At 56.3% G+C, this 21,407-nt stretch overlaps 1 protein-coding gene across 1 annotated transcript; it reads right to left on the bottom strand.

Moving 5' to 3' along the window:
• Positions 1 to 1,178: 1,178 nt before the first annotated feature.
• ONECUT2 (one cut homeobox 2) lies at positions 1,179 to 18,191 on the bottom strand (the record flags this gene model as incomplete). The annotated part of the gene is made up of 2 exons (XM_082497174.1): positions 1,179 to 1,465; positions 17,045 to 18,191. The coding sequence occupies 2 exons, from the start codon at positions 18,189 to 18,191 to the stop codon at positions 1,179 to 1,181; spliced, it is 1,434 nt and encodes a 477-aa protein (XP_082353300.1).
• Positions 18,192 to 21,407: the final 3,216 nt, after the last annotated feature.

Raw genomic sequence — 21,407 nt, 5'->3', positions numbered from 1 at the left:
TCCTGTCTCTTTGGTGTGCTGTGTTCCCGCCAGCTTGGGTAACTGGTGGATAAAAGGAACTTAGGGATGCGATAGATTTAGGTGGCATATTGAAGTCATATGCGGCACATCTAAAATGGTCAGTGGCATCTGAAGGGCTTGTTTCTGTTTTTTTCCTGCTTGAAAGTACCATAAAATACCAAAAAAAAAAAAAGAACAAAAATACATCAAACACTAAATACATTTCACTAACAAGGACGTTGTCGAGGAGAAACTAGATTCCTGGTAACGAAAAAGGACACATTAATGACCTAAAAAAATCTAGATCTTCCAAAACGTTGTGTTTGCTCCATGTACTGTAGCAGTTAAATTGACCTCCTGAGTGTGCATCTGCATTAGGTACAAACACAGAACTTGTGACAAACTGCAAACTGTGCTTGAGGCTCGTGTGGTCACCGTGGTGTTCCCTACTGACCTTGGAAGCTGGACTGCATCTCCAAACAATCGCTGCAGTGAGTCCAGGATCATACCTATTTCTGTAGCTACTGGCTTTGTGCTTGATACTTTGAGCTCAAGTGAACTGAATTTTTCTGATCCAAGATCAAGCTATGCTCACTGATTAAATTAAATAAACTAAAAAAAAAAAACAAACAAAAACTCAAATTTGATCTCCCCCCCCAAAAAACACTTAACAAAACCGTGCCTGAGTTTTAAAAACAGATTCTCGGATTCTTTAGTGTCTACGTGTCAGACTTTGTGCTCCGTTCTCGCGTGGCCGTGCCATGGCGGTGAGCTTTGGCGCAGGGCGGTGTGGCCAGCACCGGCGCCCTACCGGCCAACGCCGGGCACGGGCAGGTTGCCCGGGCTCGCAGCGGCACCCCCGCCGGCCGGGGCTCTTTGGGGCTCAGGAGAAACTTGCCTCACGAACGACTCCCCTACGTTTCAGACCTGCTTCGCCTGTCCTGAGCATAGTATTGTATAGAAAGAGGTTAATTTTTAACTTGCGCCTGCTAAGACTGACTAAAAGCCGTGAGAAGTGTCCTCTGTTACAGCTGGGCTGGGGTTCGTTTCCAGGAGGATTGTGCTTTAAGTCACCAGTGAAGGGCCCCGCTGCGAAGCCGCTCTCTCCGCTGCGCCGTGCCGTGCCGTGCCGCACCGTGCTGTGCCGTGCCGCGCCGCGCCGCGCTGGCCGCTCCCCATCACGCTTTGGTACAGGTGCTGGGGGCCGAGGAGGAGCCCCCGGAGCTCAGGTCGTCCTGCCACTTCTCCAGGCTGCGCCGCCGGGCGTTCATGAAGAAGTTGCTGACGGTGGTGAGCTCCAGACCCAGCTGCTGGGAGATGGTGATCTGCATTTCTTTGGAGGGGCGCTTGTTCTCCTTGAAGATGGCGAAAAGCGTTCTGCGCTGGAGGTCCGTGAAAACCAGGCGAGATTTCTTCTGGGAGTTGTTCCGCTCTTTGTTCGGCTCTTGCTCTTTGCGTTTGCAGGCTGGGGAAGGGGAGGGCAGAGACAGAGAGAGAGCGAGCGTCAGGACGCGCGTGGCTGCCGCAGACCGCGCCGGCCACTGCGGGTGCAGAGACCGACATGGTGGCTGCGAGCTGTCGCCCTCCCGCAGGACCCGCAGCGCCGGCGGTGCGCAGCTGCCGGCTGAGCCAGCACCGTGCCGGTGTTCGGGACGCGAGGGCTGGCGGGGGAACCCCCAGGGGGTACGCTGGCGTTTGCACTCGCATCCCAAAGACCTGCGTTTTCAGAAATTATTTTGGACGGGCACATGATCGTTAGGCACTGGGGCACCGAATTCCTCAGCAATCAGAGCACTCCCCCCGACCATCACCAGACAGAGCCCTCAAATTCATTTGCCATTTCTGGACAGGGCACAACTTTGAGATTTTCCACACTTTTAATAAAGCCACCATCTGAGAAACGCGTTGCTTTTCTGTCACAGCAGCATTAGGAGTAACAATTTAGCTTAACTGACGTCAGTCTAGGAAAGAAAATGCAAAGCACATCCTCTTTTTCCCCTAACAGCTGAGACAAAGATTAATTCTTTGCAGAAACTTCTCATGTGCCGTAGCATATAACAACTGCAGATTACTATTTTTTAACAAAACTGTACAGGCGCTGTTCCATAACATAAACTCCATCCCATGTATGACGTGCAGGGAATACAAGTGGAAATTGCTGTTCATGCATTTTGAAGAAACCTTCTACCCATATTTTGGGACAGATAGCCCTTTCTTTAATCAGCTATTCCAAATACATACTTTAAACTGCAGTGGCTGCCTCTTCCGTAAGCAAACTCGGAAGCATCGCTGACACCAGGCATGGCATTCCACGGCACGATATGCTCCCCCCACTCCTCACAAGTGGAAATGAGGTGACGCTTCCCAACAGAAATCATCTATGAACGTGCAGCTTTGCTCAAACACACAGGCTGATTTTTTTCCCCAATGTTTGCCGGCGGCGGTTACCAGAGCCTGTCTCTGTGGAGATGACAACGCTCGGGCTTCCACAGCAGCGGGTCAAGCACCGGCTCACCTTGGTCCTGCTCCCCATCCTGCCCTGGGGTGTTTGCCCCAGCCGGAGTCCCGGTGGTGTCACCCTCCCAGGGCACTGTTCCCTTCTCCCTCCGCCCCACACAGAGGCCGCCGGGGCTCAGCCGCGGCACCGGCCCACGGCACACCGGGCGATGCTGCTCCGGCCATGGCACGGCAAGGCTGCAGGAGGGGAGCTTCCCGGCACAAAGCCAACTGACCTATCCAGAAACCCGGGCCCTATATGAATTCCTCTGCATTTGGGTTTACAGCATGCATTTTGAAGCTCCTCCCGGGAGGACAAAATAGTCTAAAATACGCAGGATTGAAAATCTCTCTGAAAACAGGCAAATGTCTTTCACCTGAGGATAAATCTCCCCTTCCTCCTCAGATCGTCCTTATTGCCTTACAGCCTGACCCTCTGCTTCCCTGGGCTGGAGGATCAGCCCGGGTGGGAAGGGCTGCGAGGCTCCTCAGGGCAGCCCCCGGTGCTCTGCGGGTCCAGCGCCATCCCTCTCCCTGGGGCACATCCCAAAGCCAAGGGCAAAGGCAGCCAGAAATGCCCGTCAGAGCTCAGGTCAGGCGGGGCAGCAGCGCCGGACCATCACTGCGCCAAGCAATGCTAATGGATCCTAAAAAACATCAGTATTAATAGCTGATCTGTATTTATTAGCACAGAGAGAACATCAAGTGCTGAAACCAATACCGCTGCCGTAGCATACCCAGATTTAAAAATAGCCTGATAAGGCTGTCTACACAGGGCAGTGAGATAAAAAAAATCCATATGTTGACATGGTTAGGTAATGTGCTGGGACAAAATAAGTAGAGTGAATTGATAAGTGGACGATTTTTTTAAGCAGCCCTGTTAAATAATTCTGCAGGTCTAGAATGTGAAATGAGAACCTGGCCCAAAAGGTAAAATGCAGACTTGTGGAAATGTCTGTAATTAACCCCAAGTCAGGACCGTCCCTCTCTACCCGTGCCTGAGCATGGCACCGCAGGGAGCCTGGTGCGTAACGGTGCGTAACAGACTGCGCGGATCACCTTAGCTTTGTGCATGGGACAGTATTTCACTGGGTTTCTGCAGGAAACTCAAATATTGTGTTAGAGCAGCTGATCCTGACCCCTCTTTTCCATCCTCTCTCAGCTGCCAAACGCCAGTGGCTGCAGCAGAGCCGCCGCTGGGAGGAACGTCGGGGTCGGACCATTTGAAATAGCCCGGGAGGGCCAAAATGTTAGAGGAGGATGCTCCGGGGAGTCGGGTCCAAACCCAGCCTTACAGGTTATGGGCGAGTGTCCCCAGGAGCGGTCCACAGCACGGCCCTGCCGAGGCAGAGGCACCAGCACGGGGCTCCTGCTGGGACCCGTGGGATAGGGGTGGCAGCAAGGACCCTCCTGTGCGGGCACGTCGGGGGCGTCAGGGTGAGCCCATAACTGCATCCCGATGGCCGGACTCGGGTCTCTGGAGGCAATTAGCCCAAAGGCATCACGCATGAGGAATTCGGGTTCTCTGACTGCACCTCTAACACTCTCCTCCCATAATGTTTTACTGCCTGTCTGAGGCGGAAAAGCAGATTTTAGGCTGGATTTCTGCATTCGATGCTTTACTTCATCTTTTGTCTGGAATCCGTGCCGCGGTACCCCAGCACTGGGGATGTGACGAGCGCCTGCATCTTTGCTGCCGTTTCTAATAGGTTCCGGGACACTGGGAAGAGTCTAGTGTTTCCTAACATCACTAATTTATGTCCAGAGATACTCTGCGTTTTACAGTTATTGGTATCTTATAATAAATAATGCAAAAGTATGTGCTTTTCAATGCATTCAGTAAATACTTTCCTTGAACTGTTAAGTTTGCTCTTGAAAAGGCACCATAAAGGCAAATGTTGTTCCTTGACATGCATTTATCAGAAGAGAAAAATGGAGTGAGCACTCTAATAAAATAAAGTTATTATAAGGAAACCTGCCTACAGAAAGAGAAACATTTTAATAGTAGAGGGAAGGGAAGCGGCCATTTTGATTCTAAGAACAATTTGATTTATTAACTGCAGTTAACACTGAACATATTCTATGGAAGAAACTGGACAACTGGCAAGAATCGAAAGCCATTTTTTTGTGAAAAAAAAAAAAAAAAAAATTCTTCTTCTACACTGGACTAAAGATGCTTTACATAGAAGCTATATAGAAAGAGCTCAGAAATAGATTCAATGCTTCCTCACTTAATTTTGGCTGAAGTGGAACCCCACTGGTAAAGGGCATAAAGAGGGGCGCAGAGCCCTGACACCGCACTGCAGGGCTGTGTCCCCAAGGAGGGACCGGCCGTCTTCAGCGAGCGTGGGTCTGTCCTGCAGCTAAAACTAAGGGAATGTTTAAAAAAATACTGCTTTAAAACAGAATTGGGTACTGCTTAGAAATAAAAAAAAAAAAATTAAAAAAAGCATTGACGTAAGCGTGGAGAAGTGGGAGGGGGGTCAGCTGAGGCACTGGGCTATGATGGGAACGAGCCCCAGAATCTCTGCGGTTCTCAGTGCTAAGAAGGTTCCCGTCCATGTAGACAATAACTATTCAGATGTTCAACTTTAAATACGCAAGACGCTCCATTGATTTTTTTATTAGCGTGTTTGCAAGCCTGAGGTTAAGCATGTGCCAGATCCCGGGGACAGTGCGAGCAGAGGCAGGCGGTAGTCGTATCCCCTGGCTGACAGAGCGCGCAGCGCTCAGACAGCTCCCCCGTCCCCACCTTTCTGTGCCAGCGCGTGGCAGTTGGGAAATGCGCCGTGCCCTGTTTCTCAGCTGGGGAAGCCGAATCCAGCCATCGGTCCAGGCTGCCCTGCGTGGCTGCAGCCCCGGGAACCAGGTAAAAGCCCACCGCTCGTCCGCCGGCCTCCGCAGAGCCTTGCTAAGGGGCTGCCTCCCCAAATCTCCTACTCTCGTATGCCAGCTCCCCCGACCAGTAAGGCTGGCACTCATTTCACCTAACGCCAGCCTGGGAGAAGCCGGGGCTCAAGTCTCAGATGCCGCCAGGCTGCAAGCGGGTGACAGCGGGGAAGGACATGGCCTCCGCTCGCGTCTGCTATGGACTCCATCGCCTCTTGGGACACACCTCTTTTTCTTGATGAATATGTGCTCTAAACTGCCTGCAGTTAATAGCATTCAATACAATTCCTATGGAAAAAAAAAATCATACCACACCACTTTGGAAGAATCACGACCCCACTGCAAGCAGGAGCTGTAGTGACGGATGCAGTACTGTAGCACTGCATCGGTTCCGGCATCTGCAAGCCCATCTGCTTGAAAGGGATCTGCAGGAAAGTGGTGATTTTTTTTGGTTTTATTTCTGCAAGCCCGGCTGAGTTTTGGTGTCCTTATGAACTTCACATGGTTCTAATTTAAGCTCAATTTTTTTTGTCACTGAGTATCATTAAATTGAATATTTCTACTAATAGTTCATTTGTCTTATTTTCTGCAACAATAACTCTTATTTTCCATTTTCTTCCAGAGAAGAGAGGAACTTAGCCAGCTCCTGCATTACAAATAGTTATAAATCCTGAAAAATATCTAGAAGCATTTCAGTTGATGAGTATGTCTTTAAAACTTCCTTTTATAGAGACTGGAGCAATGGGAAATTTACTCTGTCATTAAAGCCGAACGCATGGCAACTACCGGCAAACGGCAGTGGGTCCACTAACACCGCCGTGGGGGTCTCCCCTCCGCCACTCTGCAACAAGAGTGCTCATCCCCCTGGAGCTGCAGTGGTCCCCAGTGCCCTGCCACCCCTGCGCCAAGTCCCCCCCTGAGCTGGGGACCGCACTGTGCTCCGGCCCTGGACCCGCTGGCTCAGCAGAGCGGTGGTGGCCAGTGGATCCCTGCGGGATGGGACCCACAGCCTGGGGACAGTCCTCCACGGAGCTGGCGAAAGCTCGATGAAATGCAACGGGTCACATCAGACTCTTTGGCATTTTCTCAGGACACTTTTTTTTTCCACTGGAAGATATCCACCGGGCTCCATCATTAAGGGCTGAAACAACGCGTGGCTCAGAGCCCTCAGTCTGCGGTGCGTAACGCTGGCCTCACGAAACCCAGAGGCAGCGTTGCCTACCCCTATAGGCAGCGATAGTTCCTATCAGCTGTTTATGCACAGAAAGACCAGCCCTTTTTATAGAAACTGCTTTTGCCACATGTAGGCCAAAATTGATTGATACAGAGCTCATCACTGTGGGTGGCAGCGCTGCCATAGCCTTCAGCCCAATCCTACCCTCCAAACCCCCAGGCTGGGGCAGGGATGCTCACTGGTGTGAGATGGGGCTCTCTCCTCCCTGTGCCCCTCTGCTTCCTCCTCACTGATGCTCCGGGAGAGAGGCAGCTGGGGACAAGGACAGTAGGGTCACCGGCATCAGGAGGAAGAGGAGGACGAGCAGGACAGGGAGGGGTCCCTGGGGCTGGGGTGATGCCTGAGCCAGCTGGTCCAGATGCTTTGTGCCAGTGAATGGTCCCAGCAGGTATTTCAGAAAGTAAGAAAGATCTGCAGAGCCTGGGTACGTCCGTGTTCTCGTGAACGCTGCTGGTGGCTAGTACATCTGGAGAAAGCCCATGTCCCACAACCCACACCTGAGAGAGAGGATGGGGACCCTCCCACTGGCAGAGGACGGGGCGAACCCCGCTCGTCTGCGTCAGCGCTGCTTGGAGCTACGCTTGTGGCAAGCATGCCAACATAGAAATAATGAGTGCTCAAGCAAAGGACAAAGTGTTAATGTGAAATCTTCCAGGGGCTAATGCCACCACGGCCGGAGCTGCGGGGAGTCCAGGAAGCGACGTCCTGGAGGAGCGGGGGCTGGTCTGTAAGGGGGCCCTGGGCAGTGACGCTTATGGGCAGAGGGGCTCTGCCAGCCAGGCTTTAATAGGGTAATAATTATATATATAACTAGAGACAGGCACAGAGGGTCCTGCAGAGACTACAGAGCCATCCCATTTCATTCCGAGTCCTGACACCAGTTTCCTTTGGATATGGGAAATGTTAAAGAAAGAGCTCGCGTGATTTTCTGTCCTGTGAAGCACAAAGACAGTGTAAGACGGCTCCTAATACAAAAAACCCCAACCCAACATAAATCTGGTGTCAACCCATCTCCCCCCTCAGTTATGTCCACTTTAAAACCAATTAGGCAAGGGGGTTTTAATCAAAAAACCTGGGGGATTATTTAGCAGCCTGAAATTTCTCAAGGCCACACTTCATGGTCTACTTTTGCTGAAAAAAGCCTCCCTTTGTCCTCACCTCCTCTAGATCTGGTTCCCTGCAGTTTCTCAAGTTAACTAACACCCTCAGATGATCACTGGGTTTACAACATTTTTACTCTCATGGTAAAAATTACTTTGGACCTATGAAACAAATAGCCGACGTTAAGAAGGAGCCAAGTAGAGAACAATATTCCCTTAATCCAGCAGTAAGTTGTTTCTCTCTATTGTTCGTAAGGATAAGCCATGAATATTGATCTCTCGTATGTGGCTTCATGCGGGTGTAGTACGGAGTCAACTAAACCCAGTTATCTGTCTGATGGAACTAAAAAATGTTCCTCAATTTGATTTCGGAGAGAACTCAATGTGAAGGAAATTTAATTATGCTAGTAATACTGAACACAATGAAATGACCATCAAAACGTTTTCCAAAGGTTTAAAATGTTTTCCTTTCGCTATGATTCACTTAAAGCAACCTCTTGTATATCTGTGCTACTACAATCTCTTAAAAACTAGGCCTCAAAAATCAATTTGATTACCTCTCTGAATTAAGTATGCACAAATGAAAGCAATTGAGATCAATACAAATTAGGTTAAGTACTCCACTGTGTACAAAATCATTATGTAACAAGAAACAATTTGAATGAAGATGCAAATAATCGCATTGTCGGGGCGTGCAGCCTGTGCGCCTTCACCTGCTCGTTTCCATCTGCTGCACGCTCACGAAACCCTCCCCGTCTTTGCAATCCCCGCGAATGCCCTCTGACGGCATTCATCTAGAAAAACAGAATATGCCCACAAATGAGAAGTGTCACACAAAGTGTTAATTCCTTTCTTCCAGAGAAGATGCGCCATTATTGGAGAAGATCTCTTTGCCTGCCCAAACCAGCCCTCCTTTAACAGCAAGATGCTCCCTACACCGCGATTGCTGTTTGGGGGTACAGGGATTCCTACGGCGCTCCGAGAAAAGCGCACAGCCTCACTGTTCCCTGCCAGGAATGGATTTTCTTGGTACTCAACCTGATTTTCCTCTCCCTTAATTCTGTCAGGGAGGGAACGTCCTCCTCTCTCTAGGTTTTGCATCCTTCAGCTATTCAAGAAGAAAAGATGAATGGGTTTGGGGACTCGGTTCTTTTATATTTCTTTCTGGCATGTAGCAGGTCTCAGGCTATTTGTGTCAAATCTCTTGTAAATCTGCTGGGTGGCTGAAATTGGGCTGTAAATTCTGTGGGGCGGGGGCTGCTCCCTCCCGTGCAGTGCTGCAACACCCGTCTCAGCGCGGGATCTCTGACAAGGGCCTCTAAGTACTATTGTAATATACTTCCATCATTAATACAGAATAATAAATAATAGATGGGATAGGGCCAATTTATTGCACTCCAGGGTGAGAATGAGTGGAGGCTCGGTGATCACGCAGCACAGTTTCAATGCAGTCCTTGTCACCCAGCGGTTACAAGCTCTAACCGTGCGCTGAAGCAGCTTCTGCAAGGCAGCCCCCCAGTCCCTCCTCTGTGGCCAAGGCAGTGGGCATCCCCCGACCCGCGACGTCCAGCCCTCTTTACAAACCAGCTTTGCTGTGTGCCGCTACAGGAACAGACCTGATTTCTGACAGATTTCTGTTGCACAGTTGATCGCGAGCTCGTAAGGTCTCCTTTCCAATAGCTGGGGGACGCAGAAGCTGTCCCTCCTGCCGGGATCTCTGGTCCTGGGTGTGGTGGCACCCCGGGGGATACCAGTGACATTGTCCCACGACAGGGACAGACAGACAGACAGACACACAGCATCATTGCATCAACCTCATCAAGCTGCCAAAATACATTGGTGCTGGTTGGAGTCCTGGCTGCTTTCAGAAGCACAAGCTGACAGAAACTGTGAAGCAGCCGCATTTAAATGCCGTCAGCCGACTGTGGGGAGCCATGCCGCCCCGTGTGCTGCCCCGAGGCACCGCTCCCCGGCACCACCAGCCCCTGCGAGGCTGCTCAGGTGCTCTACCCAGGCACAGCAAAACGCCGGATCCTTCAAACCGCGCTCTGCGAGTCCTTCACTCCTCACGCCTGAGAGATTTACGTTTCCTCTTGTTCTGGAGATTCTCCCTTTTGAATCCCCAAACAGTTTCCAGCTGAATTATAACACTTTTCTGTAACAAGGATTTATATTCCCCTTGTCAGAGCACAGAGCTGAAACCAGACCTTCCCCACACCGAGGGCTCTGCCTGTTGTAGCAGCATTTGCAAGTGATGCGCCAGCACACCCCCTCAAGTACCAGAATACAGCTGTGACCTTCTCCCCGTGGAGAAAGGGAAGCGCCTCAGGCATCTTTTCCAAGAAAGGACTGGGAATTTACAGTTGAGTAGGTAAGCAAGCGCTGAATAGGGGTCTGAAAACTTAAGAGTAGGTTAGAATTTGAAATATTTCACCTTCTTGTTTTGTGCTGATTACATCTAGCAGCTCTCCCATAGCTATGTCACTTTGATGCCCTCCCACGCTGCGGTTCCCTCCGGGCACCTTACACGTACAAGTCGGAGTTGTGAGCCAGGTCCCATGGGCCCCACTGCAAGGGAAAGTGGGGGTCTACCGGGTTCTTGCTGTGTGCCTCCAGAACCAGCTCGTTTTCAGAAATTCTGACTCACGGGAGGAAGCAGGAAATGATTATTTCCTTTTAATAGCTGTTATTGATAGGGTGCGATTATGAAGAATGGGAGACGACAGGAGCAAAGCTCTGCAGACTCCTCTGGGAAAGCCAGGCCTGCCTTGCCCTCCTGGCTCCCTGAGCTCTCCCTGCGCTTCAGACGACGACTGCTGAACACAGAATGCAAGCGCAGGCCTGCGAGGAGCGATGTTCTTCGCCATACCGTCGGGTTCCCATTCCCTCCTGGCCAGGGGCTTACGACAGCTCAGCTGCAGCCGCAGAGGTAAGCGTCCCTCCCTCCCGAGCACCAGGGGAGCGCAGACGGCGGCGGGCTCTCTCCAGGCAGAGGGGCCGTGGGTCTCCCACCTCCACAGCAAACGTGCTGCCACACAGCTGGTGGATGGGAGATGGGATGGCTCTTCAGCAGGCTGTGCGGGCGAAAGCAGCTGTGTCACGCCGTGCTCCTATCACCCCAGCGGCATGAGCTAGCTGACACCGAGTGCGGCTCCGGCAGTGGGTCTGTGCGGCCATGCCCCACAGGACACCTCCTCTGCAGTGCACCCTCAGGGCTGGATGTGAGAAGACACCGAGATGCTGCATCCTGACAGGATCTGGGCATGACAGAGGAGAAAATTGGCACTAAAGATGCCAGAAGGACAGGAGAAAAGCTTTGGGAGCTTATACCTAATCTGTGTGAGCCTCTTCACATCGGGAGCCTATGGTTGGGGCTGTCACGGTGCCGTGGTGCCACCAGTACTTACCAGCAACAGCTGGAGGAAAGATGGTGTGCTGAGACACTGGCTGCCGAGGGAAGCAGCCGTGTCCTCACCTGATACAGGAACCAGTGGGCATGATAAGCACAGAGGAGAGGAAAAATGGAGAAGAAGGTGTGTGGGAAGCTCTCCGGGGAAGACTCCCTCCTGCTCTTCCTTTATCTTCTTCAGCTATGTGCTGCTTGCCAAAGCTTAATGCCTCAGCGCAGGCCCCCGATCTTAAATGCCCATTATGACAAGATGAGATCTGCTGGAAAATCACCACTACTCATAAATATGTTCCCTGCTTACTTAGAGATATTTTGGTCCCAGAGACAATTTGCGTTTTGGGAAAATGCCAGCCTCTATCGCTTGTCTAATAATTCCTTTGTGCAGCATTTACCAGTGGTTTGAGTCCCCTTTTTTCACAATGGAGTAGTTTGATTTTATAGCTCAAAAAACCCAAACAACCCCAAAACACTCCAATTTCTTTTTTGATTGCATTTCTATCTGCCATCAGTGAGTTGTCTTGTTGATCTTATCACCGAACCCATTTGAGATTAGTCTATTTTGTATGATTTCTGCGTACAAAAATCCTCTATAAATCAGAGAACCTTTTATGCAAAAGTCTGCAAGATTGATAGAGCTGGATACAAAATCTTTTACCTTGGAAAAAAAGAGATGTATTATCTGTCCCATTGGACATAATGCTTTCTCTGCATATTCATCTCCAAAGTATGATGGGGCTTTTTCTAGAGACGACAGGAGACAAGATAGCAGTCTTAAATACAAACAGATTACTATCAGAAGAAAGGGAGTCATTTTTTTTCTGTGTCTAGCAGGGATAAGATGAGAAGCAAAGGATTTAAAAGACAAAAAGGGAGATTAAGGCTAGTCATTAAGGATTTTTTTGTACCTGTAAGCCCTGGAAGAGATTGCCTAGGTAGCCTGAGAAATCCCCATCACTGGAGATTCTTGAAGAACGGGGCAGACTGTCAGGACAAGTGATGTCTCAAGTCCTTTTCAGCCCTGCTTTCCCTGTTAGATTAATTCTCCGTACACCTGCGGAGCCCTGTTTCTACTCTGAAGGCAGCCACAGGGGAGCTCCTCTGATGCGAGGAGTTTGCTACTGTTAGTGCTTGGAGACTCAGAATAGACGTGGTGAGTTACTGGCAAGAAGCTTGTCATGTCTGAGTAATGTCTAATTGGAAGGGATGAAAAAGCCACTTGCAACTGGTGGATGGCAGGAACATCTAGGGCAAGATTTTGTGACTAATACAAGGGAGGAGTGCCAAGGATGGGGCCACGATGCGGAAAAAAGCAGTGCAAAGTTCGAGTCAAAACACCCCTATGAAGAGCAAGGGAAGAAACAGCATCGGTTGCCGGGAAAAAATCCTTTTGGCAAAAATGTTCTATCCTTTATGTGATCCTTACCAGAAACAAATTCTGTCAGTTTTCAAATGCAGAGTTTGTGATACTGGGATATTTCAGTTCAAATTGTGATGGCCAAGAGATACTAGGAAAAAAATGAGATGTTGGGAAAAAAATCTAATAAGGAAACAGCTAAGAACAGATTGGAAAAGCTCAGAATGAGTAACACATGTTGATGGATTAATTGATTCTTAAAAAAGAGGAGGGGGGAAAAAAGATATAAATGTCTTTAATGAGAAATATGGTCAGATTTATCTGTATCAACCAACGAAGAATCTGATAAAAACTGGTTGCTTAACAAAAATGGTATTCAAATTTCTGCAGGGCAGAAATGTCTTCAGAAACAATCTGGAACAAAAAGGTAAGGCAGGATATTATTTCATAAAGTTGAGACAAGAGAAATATAATTTATCACCCAGCACTGCAATTTACCACATGGATTGTTCAAACATAACCACTAATCTATATCTGAAGAGAGTACTAATATTTCAAGCCACTAAGCACCTTTCAAAGAATCTTTATGTACCTGTATATTTAGTTCAACACTAAGAAATAGTTTTATATATAGATAACGCCCTTGATACAGATGTTATTATGCCTTAATTTTTAGCTCTAGTTACAGGCAACAAAATAGTCTCAAAATCCAGAGGAAGAAGCATTAGGTACGGCACAAAGAGGCCGATGATAGGCGGCCAACAACAGTCCGCCTGTGCACAACCCACAATCAGCTACAGCACAGGGGCTCTCCCGGGCGCTGGAGGGTTGAAGGGTGTCGTGAGGTCAGCTGCACTGTGGCAGCCCTGGCCTTGGTGGGGTGTGGAGCCACCATCTCTCCCTCCTCTGCTATGGCCCCCCGGCTCACCAGGCTCTGGGCAAGGGAGAGGCCGCAGCTGCCACCTGCCCGGGGGTACCTCGCCTTTCTCCTGATCCCCTCCATCTCTCCCCCGCTCCCCTCCATCTCTCCCCCGCGCCTCTCCATCTCCCCCCTCTCCGCTTCCCGCCGCTGTCCGTGGTGCTGACGGTGCCGCCGCCGCTCCCGGGGCTCGGCCCGCCGGGCCCCCGCCGCTCACCGCTTCCCGACCCGCTCTGGCTGGCGGGACCCGCCGTGCTGTGGGGCCGGGACAGGTCACGGGGGGCGGGGGAAGGCAGCGCTTCCACACACTCCGGCCGCGCTGCGGGGACCAGAGGCCGCGGGGAGGGCGGCCGAGGGCCGGAGTGTCGCCGCCGGCGTCCCCGAGCACTCGCGGGGAGCAAGGGCCAGACACGCACACTCCCGCGAAACACAGCCCGAGGGTGGGCACGTCCCCGGGCCTGCCCCACCGGAGAGAGGAGCCGCGGAGAGCGACGGAGACCCCCGGCAGCCGCCGCTGCCCCTCGGCCGAGGGCAGGCGACGAGGGGCGGGGCCGCCCCAGCCGCCCCCCGGAACGGCGCTGCGGTGCGCGGGATGTAAAGCCGGCGAGGTCAGCGCGCCTGTTCTGCGCAAATGAATCATTGATGGTGTTTTGGTACAAAAATGTTTAATCATCAATAACGTGATTCAGCAATCGGGAAACGTAAACAAGCAGTGCGAGCGTTGTGCTGATCGGCCCGGGAAGAGAGGAAAGGCACCGGCGGGCTGCGGGTGGCCCGGCCGACCCCGGCCTTGCCCGCGGCCACCGGGGCGAGCGGCCACCGCGGCTGCTGGGGGGGCCGGGGACACCCGCGCAACCCCCCCCGGGGGCACTCACAGACACCCCGGGGTCTGCACCGGCATCTCAGGACCCGCTCCGGCCCGGGGTTATTTTCCTTGCAGGGGAATGAGGCCCGGGGTTATTTTCCTTGCATTCTTCCCGTGTTTACCGAGCAGGGGGTTGGCGATAAAGCCCCGCGGTCCCGCCGGCAAACCCGGGCATGAGGGGGTGGCTCCGTGTTCAATTAACCCGAACCGCAGCTGAACCCTGCCCTCTGAACTCGCCGCCCAGATAAATACGTTGACTCACCTAGAGATCGTTAATAATTTTCACCTCGGCGGAAATTTAGGGACTGCCCGGCGGGGGCCGTCTCAGCCACGGCCTCACCGAGAGGTGCCGCGGGCGGGGGGGGGCGGCAGGAGAGGGGACGCCAGCCTGTTTTGGGGACGAGGTGCCGGGGGCGATGCCGCCGCCGAGGCAGACCCGGGGAGAATCCCGGGGGGGAGGGGCGGCGGGGGTTGTCGCGTTTCGTTTTGCGGGAGAAACGTTTGCCCGAAGCCCGGGGCAGGTCCCCCAAAGCCCCGTCCCTGCTCCAGCTGCTCCGGGGGGAGCCCGGCGTCCCCGGGAGGGCACTCGCCGCTTACCCCGGCTGCAACCGCAGCAGGACACTCGCACGGTCACGCTAAACCCGATGTTTTTACCCTCGGATGCCCAAAGCACGCACCGACCCGCCGATTCACAGGGCGAGCTGCCCGCACCGCTGCCCGGGCTGCCGGTTCTGCCCGCCGCCAGCCCCCCCTGCCCGCACCGCACCGCGCAGCGCAGCACCGGCCGTGCCGCCAGCCCCCCAACGCCTCAGCACCGGCCGCCCGCTTAGGGGTCTCGCAAAGACTCCCAGGAACAGATAATAAGCGAATTATTATATATCTTTTATAATAAGAAGAAATAATAAGCACACCCGCCTGCTACAGCTCCTACGGGGAGAAGGGGGGGATTTTCTTCAAAGGAATGCAGATTTTCATCCCGTTTGGGAAAAACTTACAGGAGGCACGGGGCAAATTGGCCGGTTTTCAGAAATCTGAAATATTTTCAGCTTATTCCCCTTGCTTGGAGGCGAGTAAAGGGGAAGAAGGAAGCACCGAGGCAATGAGGCTGCATATTCACACGTGATAATAATGATTAAAAAATAATCGATTTCCCAAAGGGAATGGCAATTTACAAAGGTCTTTCTCGCTCTGGCTCCCACTCCACAGGGAACCCGTGCCCACTCAGCCACCCAGTTCTCTCCAAACTTTACTCCTGGATCAAAGGCATGCAGGGGGACCTGGGAAAGTGCAGATCCAGAATTATATACGCATAACTCCGTGTGAACAGCAGAAAATCAGCAATTGCATCTACGCACCCGCCGGGTGACAGCGAAGCGCCCAGTGGGTGTGTAGCTGCGATTGCTGGTTTTCTGCCCTATATCTAGGGCTCCGTGGGGAACCCCCCACCCGGGACCTATGCTGGGAAGGAAAAGCACCGGCAGCATTACTGGAAATGAGCCGGCTCAGGTTCCAGATCAATGAAAACTGGGTCCACGCGTTTATGCTCCTGTTGCCAACATTAATGCTCTTTTAATCTTCTAAACATTATCTGCATCGATTTCCCTCTAGATACGCGTTTGTTTGAGAGGGCGACATCACCGCGTGCTCCGGCAAAAAAAAAAAAAAAACCAAGACCACCTAAACCCCTCTGACGCTGACGTTGCAGCCAAACCTCGGGACCTTCATTTGGTTGATAATACAGAAGAACGGGATGCTGCTGGGAAGGACGGGAGGAGTTTGCAGCCGCCGTTAGAGCCCAGAGCTTTGTACCTGCCCGCTGCTAATCAATAACGCGCCGGGATGAGCCCGTCCAGGTTGGGATCAATCGGAATAAAAGACCGACGGACTTGTCGGAGCACACGTCCCCAGGTTTCTAAACTGCGCTCGTGGGCACGTCGCTGTCACAGCAGAGAGCCAAGCCGGGCACAGGCACACGGCACCGCGCCTGCCCACGCGTGTCTGCCCGTGTCACCGCCCGCCCCTTTACCATACACCCACATCCACCACCAGACGGGCGATTTCCGCGGAGGGGCAGCCTGAAGGGTGACAGGCCGTGTCCCGGCGTCCTGCGTGACCGTGGGACCGCACGGAGCCGCGAGCCTGGGCAGCCACCGCGGGGCTGCGGGCGCCCGCACGGCAAGACCCGTCGCCGGGTCTCCCCCCCGCGGGCGCGGACGATGCCGGGGGTCTCCGCCACCCCCCGCCAGCTCCCCCCCGCGCTGCCCCCCGCCCCCGCGCCCGCAGAACAATGGGGGCTGCGGCGCTCCGCCACCGCGCCAGGGGGCGACCGCGCGCCCTCCGCGGGACAATGCGGCCGGGCCGCGGGGCTGCGCGGGGCTGCGCGGAGCCGCCGGTCCTCCCCCCCCCCCCCGCCGCTCCGCCCGGCGCCGCCTGCCCCGGGACGCGGTCCGGTGCGCCCGGGAGCGGCGTGAGGGGTGGCGGCGGAGCGGCGCGGGGGATGGGGGGGAGCGCAGGGCGCCGATCAACACCCGGCCCGGGAGAGCTGCCCCGGCCCCGCCGCCCGGCAACGGCCGCGGGGGGCTGCAGGCTGTCCCCGGCAGCGGAGGGCGGCCCCCCGCCAGCCCCCGAGCCCCGCCGGGGAGAGAGCGGGCGAGGCGGAGCGCGGAAGGGGGAGGCCGCCCGGCCGGTAGCGGCGGGGAGAGCCGGGGCGGCGCTCGGCTGCCGGGGGTCGCGCTCCCCTCCCCGGCGGTCTCCCGCGGGGCGCCGGCCCGCACCTACCTGCCAACCGCAGGGCCGACATCCTCTGGAACTCCGGCTCCTGCAGCCACTTCCACATCCTCCGGAAGGTCTCCCGGCCGGACTTGAGTTTACTCCAAGGCTTAGGGTTCCGCAGCAAGTCCGAGAGGGTCCCCTGAGAGCGGCACAGCACCCGCTGGGCGAAGATGGCCTGCGGGATGCTGTAGCGCTTCAGCTCCGCCGTGATCCTTTGTGCCACTTCTTTGGTGTTGATCTCCTCCAGCTGCCCCGAGCTGCTGACCTGCGAGCCGGAGGAGGAGGAGGGCGGCCGCTCCCGGCCGGCGGGCAGCGCGGGCCCGTGGGGCGGCGGGTGGCCCGGGTGCGCGGGGTGGTGCATGCCGTTCAGGTGGGGCATCATGGCCGGGGGCGTCCCCAGCCCCCGGGAGAGGTGCTGCTCCCCCCGCGCCAGCATGGCGGCGTGGGCGTCGAAGTTGGGGCTGAGCATCTTCTCGTGGCCGGGCGGCCCGTAGCCGTGGAGGCCCTGCTGGGCGTTGTGGAGGGGGCCCAGCCCGTTGCCCAGCGGCGAGAGGCTCTGCCCCATGCCGGGCATCTCCTTGTAGGGCCCGTAGAGGTTGTTGACGGCGGGCAGCCCGCGCTCGTCCCGCATGAGGGCGAAGCTGCCGCTGACGTTGCCCGAGAGGCGCTGGTGGTGGTGGTGGTGGTGGGCGTGCGGGTGGGCGTGCGGGTGGTGGAACTTGTCGGAGACGGTGGAGATGGGCGGCAGGGGCTGGAGTGGCGTCAGGGTGGTGTAGGTGCTGCTCATGCCCATGCCGGGCGGCGAGGACTCGCAGGGCATGCTCATGGCGTGGTGCAGCGGGATGGAGAGCTCGGGGCGGTACTCGGCGGCGCCGTCCAGCAGCGAGGCCATGCTGGACACCATGGCCGGCCGGGCGGCGGCGGGGGCCAGCTCCTGGTGCGGCGGCGGCGGCGGCGGCGGCGGCGGGGGGGGCACCCGGAGCGGCCCGGCGCTGCGGCCGCCGTGGTGCGGGCTGGGGCTGCCCATCAGCTCCGGCTCATGGCCGGCCGCCCCGTGCAGGCTGCCCAGCGGCTCCATCGCCATCTCGGGGTTCATGGCGCAGGCACCCGGCTCCCTGGCGAGGCATCGACGGGCGCTGCGGCCGCTCCTCATTCACTCATGGGGGCGGCGGCCGCGCCGGGCGGAGGGGGGGGGGGGGCAGCGCGCCGCGGGGCCCGAGGCCGCCCGCTCCGCCGGCCCCGCGGGCAGCGGGCAGCGGCCGCTCAGCCGGGCCCGCGCCGGCCCCGCGCCATGTCCTCGCCTCGCCGCCGCCGCCGCCGTCTGCGGGCGGCGGGAGCTGTCCAGGGCGCGCCGCGCGCACCGCCGGGCCGCGCCCGCTGGGCCGGGCCTGCGCCGCTGACGGGGCCCGCCAATGGCGGCGCGGGGCGGGGCGGCGGGCCGCGGACCGCCGGGCCCTTAAAGATGCCGCGGCCCTTTGTAACCGAGCGGGGAACGGCGCCGGGGGTGATTCGCCGCACGCAACGCCGCCCCGGGGCTCCGCGGCCCTGACAGCTCGGCGGCGCCTCGGCTCCTCCTGCGGGCAGCCCGGCCCGGGCCCCTCAGGCTCCTGGCGTCCTCTCAAGTCCCCTCCGGTCCCCTCAGGCTCCTGGCGTCCCCTCAGATCCCCTGCGGTCCCCTCAGCCTCTTGGCGTCCTCTCAGGCTCCTGGCGTCCCCTCAGGTCCCCTGCGGTCCCCTCAGGCTCTTGGCGGCCCCTCGGGTGCCACCGCCGCCGCAGCCCCCTCAGAGCCCCGCTGCCCTGAACGGGGCCTCGCCGAGTCGCGGCAGGCGGCGATCCCGCCCGGCCCGGCAGTGCGGGTGCGGGTGCGGGTGCGGGTGCGGGTGCCGCCGCCCCGCCGTGTCCCCGCGCTCCCGGCTGCGCGCGGTGCGGGCCGGCGGCGCAGATGCGGGCTTTGCGCGGAGGCGGAGGGGGGGGCCGGGGAGTCGTGAGCCATCGCTGCCCCTCGACGCGCAGGGGGCCCGGCCGGCCGGGGAGACCGCCCCGGGGCGGGGAGGGGACCGGGGCGCCCCCGGAGCGGGGCGGAGGTGGGGGTCACCCCGCGCCCTTCCCCGGGCAGCCCCGGGCCGCGCTCCCCGTCTGCTGCGCTGCCCCGTGGCGCAGTGTTCGCGTGTGTTACCAGTTGCATTGGATATGGCAGACAGGACGGTTTGGCGAAAACGCGTCATGGGCATCCAGTGGCAAATGAAGTGGTTGGGTCACAAAAGAAACCTGCGTCCCCACGTCAGGCTGCTTTTGCACAGCTGCGTGGTTCCTCTCCCTAACGCGCCCAGACACGCACGTCATCCCTCTCCCAGAGGAAGAGTGGGGTCCCCGGGCCGTCTCCGGGCCCCGGCAGCGGGCAGGGGCAGCAGCACACCTCTGCCGAGCCGAGAGGCACAAACCGGCGTGATCACAGCGAGCGGGCTTGAGCTATTTTACGTTTGTCCTTGCCAAAACCATCTGGTGTGCGATTGCAGGACTATCGATCTGGAGCTGTGAGCTGCCAGCCCCCGTGCCGATCCGGCGTGGCACTGGCAGTCAGCTTCGCTCGGCGCTGCGCCTGCCTCACAGCCCCCGTGGCCCCCCAGCGCCCTGTCCCCAGGGACGCCGCTGCACGGGGGGAGCCCACCACCGTCCTGCCGGGCAGCCCGTGGGTGCCCAGAGGGGCCTCAAGCGCGGCCGTAGCCTCAGCACGTGGCGGGGTGTCGCACCGCAGAGATGGTGGGCAGAGGAGGGGAGGGATGGAAACAGGCAGGTGGGCAGGGGGGGTCCGATGGGAGCAGGGCCTGTGGGGACAGGAGCCCCCGGCACGGAGCTGGCAAGCAGGGACCTGCCTGCAGTGGCCAGGCCCTGTGCCCTCCGCACACCCCACTGCAGGGCACCCGTGTCGGGCCGTGTCATACCATCCTGCGCTAGGCTGTGCCACACTGTGCCGGGCTGTGCCAGAGTGCCGTGCCATGCCATATTGTGCCGGAGTGCCATGCCATGCCATGCCATGCTGAGCCACAGGGTGCTTGACTGTCGGGCTGTGCCGTGCCGTGCCGTGCCGTGCCGTGCCGTGCAGCTGCTCCCAGCCATGCCGTTCCCTCCGCTGCCCCCCCGCCCTTTAATCAGTAACGCAGCGACGGCAGCTCCGAGCAGCCGTGTCCTTGTGTTTTATGTCATCCTTATCTCGTGCCCCGATAACCATCTCTGCGTTCATAAAGGTCCCACCTCCACTGTGTCTTTCCGGTAATGAAATGGGGGAAAATGGGGGGAAATGTCACCTTTTTGATAGGATCAGCGGGAGTTCAGCCTGGGTTGGATGCTGGGGAGTAAAATTCTGAGACGGGCCAAAGGGGAGAGGAGTGCAGGGGTGGTGTGGCGGGGCTGCGGGGAGCCGTGGGCAGCGTGGTGTGGGCAGCACGGTGTGTAAAGAAATGCAGCTGGTGAGTGAAAATGGCTGAGTCCCTTCCAAAAATGGCTGTATTTTATATTCTTCTGCGGTGAGACACCACACATTATCAGGTCACTCTCCAGGGCACCCGGAGCCTCTTTACAAACAGGCTGTGTACAATAACACCCAGTTTCTCTACAGATTTCCACTATGGATCCCAAAGGCTAACGATCCGTTTCTCTCCACACTGCCGTTGCCGCGTGTCTCTGCAGCTCACGGTATTTTCCAAGCTGCTTTTTGGCACTAACCAAGTGGGTATAAAATGAAGCTCCCCCCATCCCAGCTACCCCTGCCGTTGTCAGCCTGTGGTGGAAAGGAAAAAAGAAAGGCAGAAGAAAAAAAAAGCCCTGGCGTGAGGTGCCTTTGTTCAGGGCAAGTTATGCGTGAAATCTTTCTGTCCTTCCTAAAGGAAGGCAAAAGTTGTGGTTGATTTGGGGAAACAAGAGGCGAGCGCAGCCCTCCGGAGGCGAGGTGCCGTGGCGAGCTGGCGGGGAGGGGAGTGGGTGGGCAGACCCCGATGGGAGCCAGGTGCTGCAGATGTGCTGGAGTCCTTTTCCTTTTCCTTTTCCTTTTCCTTTTCCTTTTCCTTTTCCTTTTCCTTTTCCTTTTCCTTTTCCTTTTCCTTTTCCTTTTCCTTTTCCTTTTCCTTTTCCTTTTCCTTTTCCTTTTCCTTTTCCTTTTCCTTTTCCTTTTCCTTTTCCTTTTCCTTTTTTCCTTCCCCTTTTCCTTCCCCTTTTCCTTTTCCTTTTTTCCTTCCCCTTTTCCTTCCCCTTTTCCTTCCCCTTTTCCTTCCCCTTCCCCTTTCCCAAAAGAGCTGAGGTTGGAAGGTACCTCTGGAGACCGGGTACTCCAAGTCCTGCTCACGCCGTGTCACAGGAGTGTGAGCTGGTGACA

The sequence above is a fragment of the Vanellus vanellus genome (genome assembly GCF_965231255.1).
Source record: "Vanellus vanellus genome assembly, chromosome: Z".
Lineage (NCBI taxonomy): Eukaryota > Metazoa > Chordata > Aves > Charadriiformes > Charadriidae > Vanellus > Vanellus vanellus.
The sequence above is the reverse complement of the archived record's forward strand: the minus strand, read 5'-3'. Positions and strand labels throughout refer to the sequence as shown.